At 44.7% G+C, this 14,706-nt stretch overlaps 1 protein-coding gene across 2 annotated transcripts in view; it reads right to left on the minus strand.

Annotated features, from left to right (window-relative positions):
• The window catches only part of LOC134207642 (uncharacterized), a 65,392-nt gene that overhangs the window by 1,971 nt on the left and 48,715 nt on the right, over window positions 1-14,706 (minus strand). Inside the window, exon 3 of one of the 2 annotated variants that reach the window (XM_062683396.1) lies at window positions 1,248-1,319. The exons of the other annotated variant lie outside the window; for it this stretch is intronic. Within the exon in view, the coding sequence (XP_062539380.1) occupies window positions 1,248-1,319 (72 nt within the window). The remainder of the gene's footprint in view (window positions 1-1,247; window positions 1,320-14,706) is intronic. 2 annotated transcript variants of the gene reach the window in all.

The raw sequence follows: 14,706 nt of genomic DNA on the forward strand, positions 1-14,706 counted from the left end.
ATGTGCGCACCTTTTTGCCTTTCTCGTACAACAAAGTTGTATCGAAAGGCTATCATTTCACTCCAAAATCGAACTTTTTATAGAAGTCTCGGAGACCCATGATGTTATATACCAATCGACTCAGCTCGTCGAGCTGAACAAATGTCTGTCTGTCCGTGTGTATGTGTGTGTGTGCACACGAAAACCGAAAAACATTAGCCACTTTTTCATCTAGTAATTCTTAAGCGATTTTCTCGCATCAAGTTGCATTCGACAGGGGACAAATCCTTGTTGATCACTATTGAATTTGAAAACGATCGACCATTGCGTTTAAAAGTTATTAAGAAAATGGAATTGAACTATATCAGCTCCGTATACGATGCCGAATCCACGGTCATTGAGGACATCGACTAGTATGTGTGTGCTCCCGATAAAGTTGAGAGGTTTGCAGTTCCACGAACCGAGTTTCCAATCGCTAGTCCTTCGAGTGGTCTTCACCGATGGTTCCGGTCCGTACTTTCTTGTTGATTGTTCGTTGCTTTTGTTTTTTAAAGGCTGGCTTGTAGGGCCTGACACCAAACCCCCTAAATTTCCGGAGGACCATTCCTCCTTATTCCCGGTGGACCATGGTGCACAGTTTCACTTAGAGTCCCTCGCTGGCACTCGGACGATGATCAGAGGAGCCAACACTCCCCCTTCCCTGTCAGCATACGACCATAGTTCCCACCGGGGTTGGTTACCCGATCTTCCCTAAGGCTCAAACATCCCAGAAGCAATTCCTGGAGGAAATGTATAATATCTCTTCTTGGATCACCTTATGGACGAACCAGGAACTAATAAAGAAACTTTCTTCCAAACATCTTCCAAAGCAACTCTTGGAGAAACTTTCCGAGCAATTCCTAGAAGAACTCCAGAAGCAACTAACTCCTGGAGAAATTCTTAGACGCACTGCTGGAGCAATTCCTGGAGAAACTGCAGGAGCATTTGCCAGAAAAACTCTAAGAGCAATTCCTTGATGATCTCCAAGAGCAACTCCTGGAGGAACTTCAGAAGCAACTGCTGGAGATACTACATAAGAAATTCCTAGAAATATTCCAAGAACAACTGAGGCAATACTAAGAGGAACTCCAGTCTTTCAAAGCTAGCTCTAGCTAAAAGTATGATGCGTGAAAGATGTTCCTCACCGGAAACAACGATAAAAAAAATGTCCCTTGGCCCGAAAATTGCTTGCTTTAGTCACATTGAATAATTATTGAACTTTGGCTTACCTTTTTCTTCTTTTGTTTGACTTCTGTGCAAACCCCACACCACGGAAACGAGATTATGTTGCGTAACGTGGTCTAGAAATAAAAATAATACCAGAGGGAAATGATAAATAAACAATTAAATAAAGAATTCGATGTTGACAACTGCCACTGAAGGAGCTCTATCCTATCTAATCTATTTACAACAGCTAGGAAATAGAACTAGAACTAGTCACCAGACAGACAAACAGGGCTATTATATATATAGTATTAAATTATATAAGTATATGCCATTAGTGTGAAAGAGATTGGAAGTTAGATGTTAGATATTGATTGTTTTTTTTTGTAGTCATTACAGATATCCTAGAAACGTTTGATTAAAGTTGTACTGGGGTTGTACTTAAGTTAGTTATGGGCTTCAGGTTTGATGAAACACTCAGTTGACCCCACGAAAAAAATCCCCACAAAGATAATTCAGGTAGTCTGGGGTTGGGACCGGCCGGTATGGCACTAGTAGTAGCAGATGGTCATATCAATGGGGACCGCGGAATCATTTGTATGACTATGTAACTGTAACTTTCCTATTTATGTGTTGTTCCAGGTGAGGCCCGTTTGCATACGTTTGGAAAGAAGCAAGCATACTTTTAACGTGCAGTGAATTATTGGCAGTGGCTGATTTTCTTCTGATTTTCACGAAAAATCCCCACAAAGATAATTCAGGTAGTCTGGGGTTGGGACCGGCCGGTATGGCACTAGTAGTAGCAGATGGTCATATCAATGGGGACCGCGGAATCATTTGTATGACTATGTAACTGTAACTTTCCTATTTATGTGTTGTTCCAGGTGAGGCCCGTTTGCATACGTTTGGAAAGAAGCAAGCATACTTTTAACGTGCAGTGAATTATTGGCAGTGGCTGATTTTCTACTCGCCGCCGTCACATCCAGGCGCTATAGTATATGCGCAAAACAGCCAGCAAGAGTTAACCGCCAGAAATTTGTATGGCGAAAGTCATCTAACGCGGGTTTTCTCAAAATAAGAAACTTTTCATGAAAAACTATTTGGTACCGATTATGCAGGAAGGTGTCCGCTACCATGCCTACCAAATATTTTTTTGATGAAAGTGCTTATTTTTGAGAAATCGAGCCTTAGATGCTATTCGCCATACTGATTTCAGAAAGTTAACTCCTAGTGTGCCGCTGTAAGCACGCTCAAAGCAGGCGATTCATTGCAAAACCGAAGCGTCTCGTTGTCATATTCTGGTTTCTTGATAACGCTTGTGGCGTTAGCGTAACAATGTCAGTCGACGCTGATCGAATATTGAGCTCAGCGTAACGCTGTGCAACACATGAGCACCAAACTTCAAAACCCCGTCGCACGTACGACTATACTTTAAACATCTGTACATATGTATGAGGACAGCGCACCAAATGAACTAAACGAAGGTTTTACCGTCTGGGAGGTGCCAGACTTCTCTGTACATTGAGTTTATTTCTAATACATTTCGGCGCCTCTCAAACGTCAAAACTTTTGCATCGTTTGTCCGGTGTACTGGCCCGTATTGGATTGTCTGTGTTGTTCCGAAAGTAAAATTATTTCTGTTGTTATTTAGGCCACATTCTCACAATATTGAAAATAAAAGTATAACGAATGATGTAATAATAAATACATATAAACTACGGATATGCATGGCATAAATTATCAAAGTGGTAATGACACACCTAGGAAATTGAGATTTTTCCAACAAGATGAGCGTTCTCTCCGATTGCACCTCTTGCTGATCGTCGTTCTGCGCCTTCGAATCGGAATTTTCCCGTTCCCACTAGGGGAACGGTTCGCCACTTCATCTCATAGCTCCTATTTGCATCCCATCAAAAACAAAGAACTGGAAAGGAATTTGGTTTGTTTATTATTTTTGTGATTTTTTTCAGCAGTGAGCACGCATGTTGACAAAAAGAAACAACGAATTTGAGGCCGTATTTCTTTGTTTAGCGATGAGATTGATATATGTACAGTGAGATTGAGATCGCAACAGTTAGCTGGAGTCTGGAACTTAACATCTTGCTCGAGACGCAGTTTGGTTTTCGATCGGACGAACGCGCGCAGTGGAAATACAAACACTGGCTCTGGCGTGCATTATTCAACAATTTGACATGACATTTAGAAAATTCAAATATCCTTCTATTAGTTGCACTTACTCAAATAAGATCTATATAAAACAATTTGTTCGTACAATTTGCATGGAATTTTAAAATTTTGATCATATAGGGGGAAAGACGGCTTTGGCAGGTTTTGTTCTATTATTGTCAGGGGGGTTTTTGTCGACCAAATTTTATGAAATTTGGCCACAATATTCTTTGATATGCAATTGATCGTCACACTTAGGCAGCCCCACAGAAAAATGATGATTCTCGCTTTGTTTTCGCCCCATTCGTGTTGGTTACTGCACAGCTGTGTAGAACAAGCTGAAATGCATCATCAGGGCCAGTGCTCCCCGCATTGGAGCTTTCTGAAAGAAATTTATCATGGGGTATAGCCTCCCGAATCAGTTCTCTATCATGACAGCTTGCGAAAAAAGTCTCTCGTGATATGCTACATATCGTATATGTATACAGAGATGATAAGTGAGAGACTTGTTCTTTCTCTTTAGGATTCAATCCCTGAACTTTACTTACTTGACATTCTTTTCTGATTGTAGTGCACTTATTGATACGTCAGCAATTAGCATTAATAAAAGAGCGATTCATGCAACAACATCAAAATTTAAGAAAAATTTTAATTCATGATTGAAACTTTGCACAGTCTTTCATCTCTATCTAAATCGTCGTTTTTCGATATCGAACCTTCATATTGAGTCACGACTAACTTGGTTGTCTGGGAACATCCTTTCATAACTGCTTTTCATGCAAAATTGATCAATTAACCCACGATTTGGTCGCCAGATATTTAAAAAACGTTTGGCTCTCTGTCTTATGACGATCACGACCTTTTTCAGTACTGATTAAGAGTAAGTGAGTTAGTGGGAGTGATTGAGAGATTTAGAGTAAGTGAGTGAGTAAGACCGGGTGAGTAAGAGTAGGTGAGTGAGTAATAGTTAGTGAGGTAGAGGTAGTAAGTGAGTAATATGTTGTGTGTAGGTGAGAGAAAGAGCTCTGTTTGTCTTCGGAAAGAAGCGTTGATTTGTAGTAGGCATCCTCTCTTCCGTTCCCCTCATACAACGCAAACGCATAAAACAGGAATTATTTCCTCTGTGTACATTGTACCTGGCAAACTTTTTCATTTAAATAGTCATTATCTCATCTGTGTATCTTGTACAGGGAAAGAGGATTAATTTAAAGAAGGCATTATCTCCTCTGATCGCCTTATACCGGGCAAACGCATAAAGAAGGCATTATGTGTGCCTGGTGCCTGGTGCAAACGCGTACATTTAAAGAAGGCATCACCTCCTCTGTTCGCCTTATACCGGGCAGACGTGTTCATTTGAAGAAAACATTATCTCCTCTGCAAACACGTCCTATGTGATGGATTCGTTTACATTGCACATGCCCGACGAAATGCAATGTATGCGCAACGTGCTCACCCTCCCGTGGGAACCTAGCGTAGTCAGCATTATTGAGGATATGCGCAGTTTTAACGAACCACGCAGAACAGCTATTACTAACCATAGCAATAAGACAAATGTAGTACTAACACGAAAGGCAATAAACCAGTCTGGTACGAACAGTCGAAAGTCGCGGTCATTCGTTAAGCTACGATGACAATCCTTTTCCTTCGGTAAACTACATATCACCTATTGAAAGAGACATTATCACCCCCTTACTATATTTCGTAGAATAGTAGCTTTCCTGGTAATAATGGGGTGGAATGACAATTTAAGTTAATTAGACGAAAAATCAACATTGTTGATTAAACAGTTGGTTAAATCTTCAATGGGTTTTTCCAAGCGACTTCAACTCTTTTTTATTGTTTGCAAATATTGTCGTTTGGAGTTGGAAAATGCTAATGGAAAGCTACAGATTCGAAATGTTTTAGGGGTACTGGCCTTTCGGGGTAATGGATTTCGGGGTACTGTACCGTTCGGGGTAGTGGCCTTCGGGGTAATGGCATTCGGGGTACTGGGGTGGAGCCCTCTGGATCATTGCAACAGAGCATGAGGTATGCATCCAGGCAAGCTATATCTATATGTTCCATAAATAATGTTTTGCCCCATACTCTGCTGCGACGTGAGACGCTGTACCGGTGAGTCTTCATGTCTCCTACATCAACACCTCCTTTCGTCTTGTTATAATACTGAATTACTTCAGGTTTCTCGTCTTCGTTAGCATAACCACAGCTTTCTTACCTTTTTTCTCATAAAATGATGACAATGTTGAAATATTATTGTATCCTTCTAAAAAATCGTTTGGGTTCCGACCTTTCGTATTTACGAATTCGGGAGAGATTTGGGGTTTGTTCGCGCGAACAGTTCCGGCACAGACAAACAGACGTAACAGCTTGAACATTTTTCTGAAAAATCCATCGCTCAACTCCTCTACCACCATCTTGCGAGCATGTTACACGAAACAATGTTTCGTATGACATTGTCACTAGAAGGCGCTGGAGTGAAATGTCAAACTCGAAGGATTCCGACGCTAGCGCCTCTAGTTGTGAAACGCTCAATTAATCAAATTCAAATTACTCGTTAAAATCATGGTCGATGGTATTTTCTATAGTGTTACGTCTGGTTGTCTGTGGTTCCGGTATACAGCGTTTCATTTTCAAATAAATATTGCACCAGTTCGAGAGATGTGAACAAGTTATCGGCTGTTATCTCCCGCCATTCGTTCAAATGCGGCTCAACTAAATCCTTGACCACCCTCATGCCTTGTCCTTTTTCTGTCACATTATTCTTTTTACCCGTATACACTTGTAGGTTGCGTATATAACCATTGGGTTCTGCACATGCATCTTAATTCCGTATTTTCCTGGTTTATTCCGCAGGTATACTCGAAACGGGACGTCGTGGCGCTGCAGGAGATTTGCTGGACAAGACAGAAAGTGTGGAAAAGCGGGCATCGAGCGGCTACCTTCTACCAAAGCTGTGGCACCACCAACGAGCTGGGAACCGGCTTCATAGTGCTGGGTAAGATGCGCCAACGCGTGATTGGGTGGCAGCCAATCAACGCAAGGATGTGCAAGCTGAGGATTAAAGGCCGTTTCTTCAACTATAGCATCATCAACGTGCACTGCCCACACGAAGGGAGACCCGACGACGAGAAAGAAGCGTTCTACGCACAGCTGGAGCAGATATACGATGGATGCCCACTGCGGGACGTTAAAATCGTCATCGGTGACATGAACGCACAGGTAGGAAGGGAGGAAATGTATAGACCGGTCATCGGACCGGATAGTCTGCATGCCGTATCGAACGACAACGGCCAACGATGCATAAACTTTGCAGCCTCCCCTTGGAATGGTAGTCCGAAGCACTTTCTTCCCCCGCAAGAATATCCACAAGGCCACATGGAAATCACCTAACCAAGAAACGGAAAACCAAATCGACCACGTTCTAATCGACGGTAAATTCTTCTCCGACATCACGAACGTCCGCACTTACCGCAGTGCGAATATTGAATCCGACCACTACCTCGTTGCAGTATGCCTGCGCTCAAAACTCTCGACGGTGTACAACACGCGTCGAAGTCGGACGCCGCGGCTTAACATTGGGCGGCTACAAGACGGTAGACTAGCCCAAGAATACGCGCAGCAGCTGGAAGTGGCACTCCCAACGGAAGAGCAGCTAGGCGCAGCATCTCTTGAAGATGGCTGGAGAGATATTCGATCCGCCATTGATAGCACCGCAACCGCTGCACTTGGCACGGTGCCCCCGGATCAGAGAAACGACTGGTATGACGGTGAATGTGAGCAGTTAGTGGAAGAGAAGAATGCAGCATGGGCGAGATTGCTGCAACACCGCACGAGGGCGAACGAGGCACGATATAAACAGGCGCGGAACAGACAAAACTCGATTTTCCGGAGGAAAAAGCGCCAGCAGGAAGATCGAGACCGTGAAGAAACGGAGCAACTGTACCGCGCTAATAACACACGAAAGTTCTATGAGAAGTTAAACCGTTCACATAAACGGGAACCTTCTTACGAACGAGCGTGAGGTGATCCAAAGGTGGCGGCAGCACTACGAAGAACACCTGAATGGCGATGTGGCAGACGAAGATGGCGGTATGGTGATGGACCTGGGAGAACGCGCGCAGGACATAATTTTACCGGCTCCGGATCTCCAGGAAATCCAGGAGGAGATTGGCCGGCTCAAGAACAACAAAGCCCTGGGGTTGACCAACTACCAGGAGAGCTATTTAAACACGGTGGTGAGGCACTGGTTAGAGCGCTGCACTGGGTCATTACCAAGATTTGGGAGGAGGAAGTGTTGCCGCAGGAGTGGATGGAAGGTGTCGTTTGTCCCATCTACAAAAAGGGCGATAAGCTGGATTGTAGCAACTACCGCGTAATCACATTGCTGAACGCCGCCTACAAGGTACTCTCCCAAATTTTATGCCGTCGACTAGCACCAACTGCAAGGGAGTTCGTGGGGCAGTACCAGGCGGGTTTTATGGGCGAACGCTCCACCACGGACCAGGTGTTTGCCATTCGCCAAGTACTGCAGAAATGCCGCGAATACAACGTGCCCACACATCATCTATTCATCGACTTCAAAGCCGCATATGATACAATCGATCGGGATCAGCTATGGCAGCTAATGCACGAACACGGTTTTCCGGATAAACTGACACGGTTGATCAAAGCGACGATGGATCGGGTGATGTGCGTAGTTCGAGTTTCAAGGGCATTCTCGAGTCCCTTCGAAACCCGCAGAGGGTTACGGCAAGGTGATGGTCTTTCGTGTCTGCTACTCAACATCGCTTTGCAAGAGGTAATACGAAGAGCAGGGATTAACACGAGTGGTACAATTTTCAATAAGTCCGTCCAGCTATTTGGTTTCGCCGACGACATAGATATTATGGCACGTAACTTTGAGAAGATGGAGGAAGCCTACATCAGACTGAAGAGGGAAGCTAAGCGGATCGGACTAGTCATCAACACGTCGAAGACGAAGTACATGATAGGAAGAGGTTCAAGAGAAGACAATGTGAGCCACCCACCGCGAGTTTGCATCGGTGGTGACGAAATCGAGGAGGTAGAAGAATTTGTGTACTTGGGCTCACTGGTGACTGCCGAAAATGACACCAGCAGAGAAATTCGGAGACGCATAGTGGCTGGAAATCGTACGTACGTGGACTCCGCAAGACGCTCCGATCGAATAGAGTTCGCCGCCGTACCAAACTGACAATCTACAAAACGCTCATCAGACCGGTAGTCCTCTACGGACACGAGACCTGGACGATGCTCGTGGAGGGCCAACGCGCACTTGGAGTTTTCGAAAGGAAAGTGCTGCGTACCATCTATGGTGGGGTGCAGATGGCGGACGGTACGTGGAGGAGGCGAATGAACCACGAGTTGCATCAGCAGATGGGAAAACCATCAATCGTTCACACCCCGAGAATCAGACGACTGCGATGGGCCGGGAACGTAGCAAGAATGTCAGACAGTAACACGGTGAAAATGGTTCTCGACAACGATCCGACGGGCACAAGAAGGCGAGGTGCGCTGCGGGCAAGGTGGATCGATCAGGTGGAAGATGACTTGCGGACCCTCCGTAGACTGCGTGGTTGGCGACGTGTAGCCATGGACCGAGCCGAATGGAGAAGACTCTTATATACCGCACAGGCCACTTCGGCCTTAGTCTGAATAAATAATAATAACTCGAAACGGGCAGTGGCCTGAAACGAGTTGTGGTACTATAACTAAAAACTTCTCGAATTAAAAAAAAAATCTACCTCGGAAAAGACATAATCTTTCATCCACCGTGAGAACATTTGAGGGCACATAGTTCTGCATGCAATTAGCTACGAACATTTCGGTAACTTTTTTGATAGGCTCAAGTTTATCATTCGTATTAGCAAAACGCTCTGGTCTAGTGGAAGTATCGTCGAATCTCAAACACGTGTAGATGTCGCAGAATCTGTTTTTGGATATAGTGATTCCATAAAAATCGATTCGCCAGAATGAATTCGAGTTCTATAGTTGTTGTACGTTTATATGGTTTTGATTGTTTCTTCCAGCGGCGATCAAGACTGCAATAAACGCTCGCATTTCTGCACAGGTTACTTGTCTCCATGCCTTCTTTCTGTTCCGCTGCTCATAGTACTTTTTCCCGTATAAGTTTGTACAGTGTACTACTTCCTGAATTATATCAGGACTTAAGAAAGCCAAGAACGCTTCCAACGGTGTTTTGATGCCACGGCATGATTGTGACACCCAGCCTTAGAATAGTCGAAATTACCAAGTGGCGGACGCTTCGGTGGTTTTTAAGACCAAGGTAATCCATTCTTGCCGGTGAAATTATTTGACCCAGCAACGAAACTATATTTTGTTTTAAACTTATAATTCGAATGTACCTACCTCTCATTCATCTTACCTTGCCAAACTATCGCAGCTGGAGTCAGATTCGACATCTGAGATAGTGTGTTGAGAGCATCCGTCATCATCTTCAAACGATAGTTCAAAATCACTGTCTTCCCCCATGCTGTACGTAATAATATCAAATACGAAAGACTAGTCACTGAACAACAAGCGATTCAAGAATATCACGATTCTTTATTTATTATTAGATTTGGACTCAAATCAAGCACCGTGCCAATAAACACCTTAATAAAGATTAAAAAAAAAGCACCGTGCCAGTCTGCAAGAACAGCTTCACGACCGTACAGCATAACGGTGGATGGTAACCTAATTGCTACAAAGATGTCACAATACTTCTACTTATCAGGAGGACAAAATGGTGCAGTGCACCAGATAAACTGAACGAAGGTTTTGACGTTTGAAAGGGGCCGAACTCATTTGAAATCAACTCAATGTAAGGAGAAGTATTCATTTTTGCGCTTCTCAAAAGCCAAAACCTTCGTTATGTTTATTCAGTGCATTGCCTTATCGTGTTCTTCTCCAATGAATTTCGGTACGTCTTTTAAATGTCTAATCCTTCGTTAAATTCATTTCATTCGCTTGATCGTGTAAAAGTGAACAAAGGAATGAGAACAACGTTATACACGGAAGAAATAAACTACCCAATAGTGAGTTTAATCCACCCAACCTCGAACATCCGTACGGGAAGCCAAAATTGAGTAAGTAGGGTCGAAGTAGTTTGCCTTTACTCCCATGTTAAAAAAGTACCCAACGGAAAATTTATTGACCCAAATTTAAGTTTAATTCACTCAATTTCGACCTCAGGTAATAAAACTCAAAACTGGCTTCCCGTATTGAACTGGCGTCGTTGGATTGTTTGGCTCTTTTGTTTTTGACAACAAAAGAAAGAGTGGATGAAAGAGAAGAGAAAAAATAACTCAAAAGTAAGTTTAAAAATACTCAATTTTGGGTACTTTTTTTTCTTCCGTGTACATAAATAAGGGAACTGTCCCCATCTTCATCGACCTACCTGAATACCTAGTTGGCTATAGCGTCATACACCTATGCCTGGCGTATTGTAGAGCTCCATAACCGTCGGTCTTGTGCGATGTTCCTTCATTTTCCCCGAGCCTTCATTTTCCACCGCGTGCAGCCAGCATGTTCGTGGCCTTCCACGAAGTCGCCAGCCTCTGTCCTGTTCTCTTTTGAATGTTGTTTTCGCTATTCTTTCTTTCGACATTCGCACTAAGTGACCAGCTCACTGGTCTACCATATTTTGTACGATTCACAATATTTTCTTCTTTATACACTTGATACAGCTCGTGATTCATACTTTTGCACCACACACCATATTCTAGCCCTTTTCACTTGAAAACCCATGTCCGTGTAGGGCCACAGGTAGAGTCAAAGTTTTATACAGAGGGGTCATTCAAAAATGATGTCACAGGTTTTAGGGGGGGACGGGGGTCTAAGATTTTATGACAGTACATATGCTAGGTATACAAAAAAGCATGACAGAAGGAGGAGGGGAGTCTAGAAATCTCAAAAAGTAGTGGACGTCATAGTTGAATTGCCCCAGAGCATATTTCGTTTGTGTGAGCATGTTGCGGGGCCTAAGCCCTTTTACACATACACACATACATTATTTATTTATTTATTCAGACTAAGGTCGAGGTCGGGCTGCAAAATGGTGGGTTGACATCAAGGAAGGAGCGCCCAATAGAGCTCTGGTCCCCACAAGTCCCTATCTCACGCTTCCACGGGTCGTCCGATGACAAAAGACCGCCAGCTAAGGGTTGTGTACTTAGCTGGTAGTGCAGCCTGGGCACTGTTGTCCTTCTGACATCAGCTAGAGTGAGAAAGTACGCCTCGAGCGTCTGTTCACCAGGAGGTGCGGCTCAAACCACGTCTGCCTCGTACCCAGCGGCTGATTAACGAAATACTTTATTGCGTCAGCTATACCTAAGGTGGCAGCCCCATCATCGCGATGTAGGTAACGCGACCCCGGTAAGGTAGCTTACTGAAGCCTCTCAAATACCACGAAAAATGGAGATAGAACAAAAAGAGAACGTTATTTTTGGCAACCGACCCGGCAACTAAATAAGAACTATGACTCGGTACCTGAAATGTCAGGACCCTAAATGAACCTGAACGAGTGAGCCTTCTGGCTCGTGAACTGCAGAAGGTTGGGGTTAACGTGGCTGCTATTCAAGAAGTCCGATGGCCTAGATCCGGAGAACGTGAATTCCGAGCCGTGGACCCCACGACCAACACTGCATTCAAGTATAACATCTATCACAGCGGCGGCGGAAAAGCAGAGCATGGAGTTGGTTTCGTAGTGATGGGCAAGCAGATGAAGCGAGTGATGCGGTGGAAACCCATTAGCGAACGAATCTGTGTTGAGGATACGGGGCAAATTCTTCAATTACAGCCTAATCAACGTTTACGCACCGACAAACGATAAATCCGACGACGTGAAGGATACGTTTTATGAATGTCTTGATAAAGCCTATGGAGAGTGCCCAAAGCATGACGTGAAAATTGCTATCGGACACGCTAAATAATCGGTAGGGAGAGCCTTCACTCCGCTACCAATGACAACGGCCTACGGCTAGTAAATTTTGCTGCTGCCAGAGGGATGGCCATCAGTAGCACCTACTTTGCACGAAAGAACATCCGAAAGCACACCTGGAGACACCCAAATGGTGAAACTTGCAACCAGATAGACCATGTTCTGGTGCATGGGCGCCATTTCTCGGATGTAATCGATGTGCGGACATTCAGAGGTCCGAACATTGACTCTGATCACTACCTCGTTGTCAGTAAAATTCGATCACGGTTGTCAACTGTATCGAACGAAAGATCACAGCGAACGATGCGTTACAATATCCAGCGATTGTCGGTGGAAGGAGTATCAGCTGAGTACCGCCAGATGCTCGACGAACGGATAAGTGCAATCAACGTTAGCGACAACATCAACGATCTATGGGAGTCGAGCCATGGAGCGGTGAGCACAACAGCACGAGAAGTGGTAAGCACTGCGCAGAGGCGACCCAGGACGGGTTGGTTCGATGTGGAGTGTCAGAGAGTGACAGACGAGAAGAACATTGGCAGAAGCCGGATGTTGGTGTCAGGTACCCGATCGAGTATAGATTGGTACAAGGAAGCAAGAGCAGCCGAAAAACGAACCCACCGCAGGAAGAAAAAAAGAGTACGAAGAACAAGTTATTAGTGAGGCGCAGGAAAAAATGGAGCGGAGGTTTTATGAGTCAGTCAATGGCGTGCGGAGAAAGACAGCGCCATCTCCCGTCATGTGCAACGACCAACAAGGGAATTTGCTGACAGATAAAACTGAAGTGGCTGCCAGGTGGAAGCAACACTTCGAGACTTTGTTGAATGGAGGAAGTGACGGTGCATCGGTGAACAGAATAAATATTAGCGACGATGGACAAGCTGTGGAGTCTCCTACACTAGATGAGGTTAAAAAAAGCTGTTAAAGAGCTGAAAAACAATAAGGCTGCGGGGAAGGACCAGCTCCCGGCTGAACTTCTCAAACATGGCAGTGAGCAGCTTTATGAAGTTCTCCACCATATTATGTCAAAAATATGGGAAGACGAGGAAATGCCTGCTAGCTGGTTGGACGGCCTCATTTGCCCTCTCTTTAAGAATGGGCACAGACTGGAGTGCGTAAATTACCGGAGAATAACCCTCCTTAATTCGGCGTACGAAACCATGTCTCGTATTCTGATCAAAAGATTGAAACCGCTTGAAGAGTCCTTCGTCGGCGAATACCGAGCAGATTTTCGTGAGGGCCGATCAACGACGGATCAAATGTTTACCCTGACACAAATCCTTGATAAATTCCGGGAGTACAACTTGCAGACACATCATCTGTTTATTGATTTCAAGGCGGCGTACGATTCAGTGAAACGGAATGAATTATGGCAAATTATGCTTGAACATGGTTTTCCGGCGAAACTGATACGGCTGATTCGTATAACGTTGGACGGATCGAAATCAAGTGTAAGGGTTGCGGATGAAATATCGACGTCATTTGTTACCTTAGATGGATTAAAGCAGGGTGATGCACTCTCGAACCTACTGTTCAATATAGCGCTCGAGGGAGCGATTCGGAGAGCTGGTGTGCAAAGAAGCGGTACCATTATCACAAAATCGCATATGCTCCTGGGATTTGCGGACGATATCGATATTATCGGAATTGATCGCCGCGCCGTGGAAGAGGCTTTTGCGCCTTTTAAGAGGGAGACAGCGAGGATTGGACTCACGATCAATACCAGCAAAACGAAGTACATGGTCGCTGGCAATCAACGTGGGTTCATTAGTGGTGGTAGCGTGGTGGTAGCGAAATAGTGCTGGATGGTGAAAAATTTGAAGTGGTAGAAGAATTTGTGTATCTTGGAACATTAGTGACGTGCGATAATGATGTTACCCGCGAGGTGAAAAGGCGTATTGCAGCTGCAAATAGGGCTTATTACGGACTTCGTAACCAGCTTAAGTCCCGTAGTCTGCAAACGAAAACAAAACTCGCGCTTTATACTACTACTACGTTAAAGGAGGCTGATCGGGGAGCTCTCGGAGTGTTTGAGCGTAAGGTGCTGCGGATAATACTCGGCGGTAAACAGGAGAACGGTATCTGGCGGCGTCGCATGAATCACGAATTGTACCAGGTATATAAAGGGCTGGATATTATTAAGCTTATACAACACGGCAGACTACGGTAGGCTGGTCACGTTGTTCGCCGGAAGAACGTCAAGCGAAGATAATATTTAGTAGAGAACCCGGAAGAGGCCGCAAGCTTCGAAGAAGGCCGCGTACACGATGGCTTTTTGCAGTTGAAGAGGACCTGAGGGCGCTCAATGTTCAGGGCGACTGGAAGCGATTGGCCCAGGATCGAGTCCAGTGGAGAAGGATACTCCATTCGGCGTAGGTTCATCGAAGAGCTGTAGCCCA

The sequence above is a fragment of the Armigeres subalbatus genome, chromosome 1, assembly GCF_024139115.2.
Source record: "Armigeres subalbatus isolate Guangzhou_Male chromosome 1, GZ_Asu_2, whole genome shotgun sequence".
Lineage (NCBI taxonomy): Eukaryota > Metazoa > Arthropoda > Insecta > Diptera > Culicidae > Armigeres > Armigeres subalbatus.